This window comes from Helianthus annuus, chromosome 16, assembly GCF_002127325.2.
Source record: "Helianthus annuus cultivar XRQ/B chromosome 16, HanXRQr2.0-SUNRISE, whole genome shotgun sequence".
In the NCBI taxonomy this organism is placed as follows: Eukaryota; Viridiplantae; Streptophyta; class Magnoliopsida; order Asterales; family Asteraceae; genus Helianthus; species Helianthus annuus.
Genome location: NC_035448.2, coordinates 48,439,328 through 48,442,157, shown reverse-complemented (window position 1 = coordinate 48,442,157; position 2,830 = coordinate 48,439,328). Strand labels below are relative to the sequence as shown.

At 29.5% G+C, this 2,830-nt stretch overlaps 1 protein-coding gene across 1 annotated transcript; it reads right to left on the bottom strand.

Annotated features, from left to right (window-relative positions):
- Positions 1-625: 625 nt before the first annotated feature.
- LOC110919295 lies at positions 626-2,588 on the bottom strand. Its single transcript, XM_022163568.2, has 8 exons — positions 2,510-2,588; positions 2,290-2,377; positions 2,069-2,201; positions 1,765-1,973; positions 1,543-1,663; positions 1,277-1,468; positions 1,101-1,169; positions 626-1,031 (listed from the first exon to the last, which is right to left on the bottom strand). Exons 1-8 carry the CDS (start codon positions 2,577-2,579, stop codon positions 810-812), a joined length of 1,104 nt encoding a protein of 367 aa, XP_022019260.2. The 5' UTR covers positions 2,580-2,588; the 3' UTR covers positions 626-809.
- Between the last annotated feature and the right edge of the window lie 242 nt (positions 2,589-2,830).

Genomic DNA, 2,830 nt, shown 5'->3' with positions numbered 1-2,830 from the left:
GTGGCTGGAAGCTGGTAGCTGTAGCTGGTAGCTAGTAGCTGTAGCTTTTTAGATATATTTGGTGTTTGGTAGAGTAGCTGGAGCTTTTAATAAAATGTATAAAATTACCAAAATAGACATCACTAAAAATTTAGAAAGTTGATGCATTAAAAAGTTTCTTATTTTGAGAGGTTAAAATAGTCATTTTTCTCTAAAAGCTTGTAGCTCCTTCTAAACGCTACTAGTAGTAGCGTTCAACCAAAAGCTTCAAGCTCCTAACCTAAAAGCTTAAAGCTCCTTCAACCAAACAAGTCTTTTTATTAAGTAGGAGCTTTTTCTTAAAAGCTTAAAGCTTGAATCTCCTAAAAGCTCCATGCCAAACATACCCTAAATATACAACCAATTAATTGTAAACGTTAAATATCATCAAAATTATAGAATTTTTTTGTTAATAAGGTTTTTACGTATCTCAATGAAGATAATGAAATATATTATTTTGTATATAATTCTTAAATACAGTGAAATGTAAAAAAATTTTTATGATGATTAGAGTAAGACAATATAATTAAATCATTAAATAAGATAAGTCTATTCAATTATAAAATAAAGTGCTATTTATAAAAATTAAATACTCATTGAGAACACATAAGAAAACAAAAACAATGATTTGAAAGAAAATACGACAATCAAATCAAATAAAAAACCATTCAAGGATTATCCCACATATAAAATCAAACAATTCAAAATCCATAATAAACGCAAAACCACGTGTTCAAACACAAACCATAATAAAAACCAAACACAAATATTGTTTATAAAAATGTAGGAAATTATTTCTCAGTCTTCGGAATCAATGTCTTAGAAAGACCAACAACTTCATCTTCGACAATCTCATCACTCATGCGGCGCTTTGTAGAAGAACAACGTAATGCATCATCTACTTCATAAACTTCACCTAGATTGCGTTTTACTTCACAAGAAGACGCCTTCTTACTGCTTCCATCTACATTGGAGATAGGCGTAACATTGTCACCGGTGAATGAAGCATCATCCTAAAAAAAAAACAATAAGAACAAATATTAAAATAAAATTTAAAGTAAAATAAAAATTTATTAAATTACCTTAGTAACCTCACAAGCATTAGACAGATTGGCGGACAACGGAACACCATACGATTCCGACTGCTCATGCTGCAATTCAAAATAAAAAATACAATAAAGTAAAAGTGGTTATAATTATATACACCGAAGACGAAAAGAATATGAAAAAATAAGAATTACATAATTGCAAATTAGACCTGGTTAATGTTGAATTTGGAATAGAGAGCAGCAATAATATCATCATCGTTTGTTGCCATTGCAATACCGTAATTCTCGACTTGATATTCAATGTTATAGTCGCTAATATTTATGACAAACGCATATTTCTTTCCAACCAACGTGTCAAATAACTCAGGATAGGGATTGGGTATCTCACCGGAATTAACAACCTATTATTTTAAAAAATTAATTGTTACTGAGTAAGAGTACAAAAATTAATAACATGGAAAATTACTTAGATTACCTGATCTTGGACAGCAAGTAAGTCTTTTGCAGATTTCTTAAATATTTTGAAAGCTTCATAATCAAACAGCGTTAATGAAACAGTACCAGATGAATCTTGGACCCTGATAGGTATCTTGAAACTATTATATTAAAATTAAAAACAAATGAAATTGTTAATATTAGATCATACCAAAGTAATTTCAGTTTAAAATTGTATAAAGAGATAACAAAATTTTCAAACCGCGGAATTGCATAAATGTCCACTCCTTGACATTCGTTGTTGGTGCAAACCAAACCCTTTGTTTCACCAGCATCACATGAACCGTCATCACCCTCTTTGGTTACAAATCTATCCTCGACACGTGATTTGCAGTGGTTACAACCATTGTAATACCAAAGCTTATCCGTACATATGGCCGTGACTGTGCCAATAACCAACACCTTCTTTTTCTAATAAAAATAATTAACAATATTAATCTTAAAATGAAAGTATAATACATACCAATATATAAAATAAGAATTGCAAAATAAAAAAAAAAATATACCTCTAATACTGTTCCAAGTAAACCAATGAGCATGAAATCTCCTTTATTGAGGAACTCATCTTCCACCGTTGAAATAAGATAAGAACCACCATTGTCATTCGATGAGGAAGAAGATGAAACTTTGGCAACATACCTATACATAAATATAAGTTAATGAATAAAATTATAACTTAAACTAAATTAATATTGTTAGATTATTATTTCGGTATTACTACATATACCTCTCTCTGAAAGAAGAAATTTCTTCAATGTCAGCGTTATCAATAAAAAGCCTACTTAGATCAAAACTGTTGGCCACTCCACGCTTTCCTGAAATGAAAAAAGAACAAACAATTAAATCAATATTTACTGCATAAAACATATAAAATATATGTAAATATAATGCTAACTTATAACATACTAAAAAAATAATAAATTATGAGATGAAGATTTGAAATGTACCCTTGTAAAGATTTACTGTACCAAAGTGGCAAATGATAACAACATATTTCTCGCGTTTTTTGTCATTCATGTAATTAAACATGTCGACAGCAAAAGAATCCCACAACGTAACAGGACATTTTTGACCTCTAAAAATAACATAAAATTAAATAAATGAACCAAAAACAATTTAATACGAAGATAAAATTGTAAATCTTGTCTATTAAATCAAATACTAACTCAAGGTCTTCAATTTTCAGATTCAGTCTTTTTCCTTTGCTGCCATCTTTCTTTGTTGTGTCTTCAATGTTGAAACACACTTCCACAAATCCAATGAAATCT

What these genes read in the sequence shown, in the direction of transcription:
- LOC110919295 (XM_022163568.2), bottom strand. Translation starts at nt 2,579, where the DNA reads ATGAATGACAAAAAACGCGAGAAATATGTTGTTATCATTTGCCACTTT. An exon ending in GACATTTATGCAATTCCGCG is followed by an intron (nt 1,664 to 1,764) that starts GTTTGAAAATTT and finishes TTAATATAATAG; the next exon opens with TTTCAAGATACCTATCAGGG. An exon ending in ATGCTTGTGAGGTTACTAAG is followed by an intron (nt 1,032 to 1,100) that starts GTAATTTAATAA and finishes TTTTTTTTTTAG; the next exon opens with GATGATGCTTCATTCACCGG.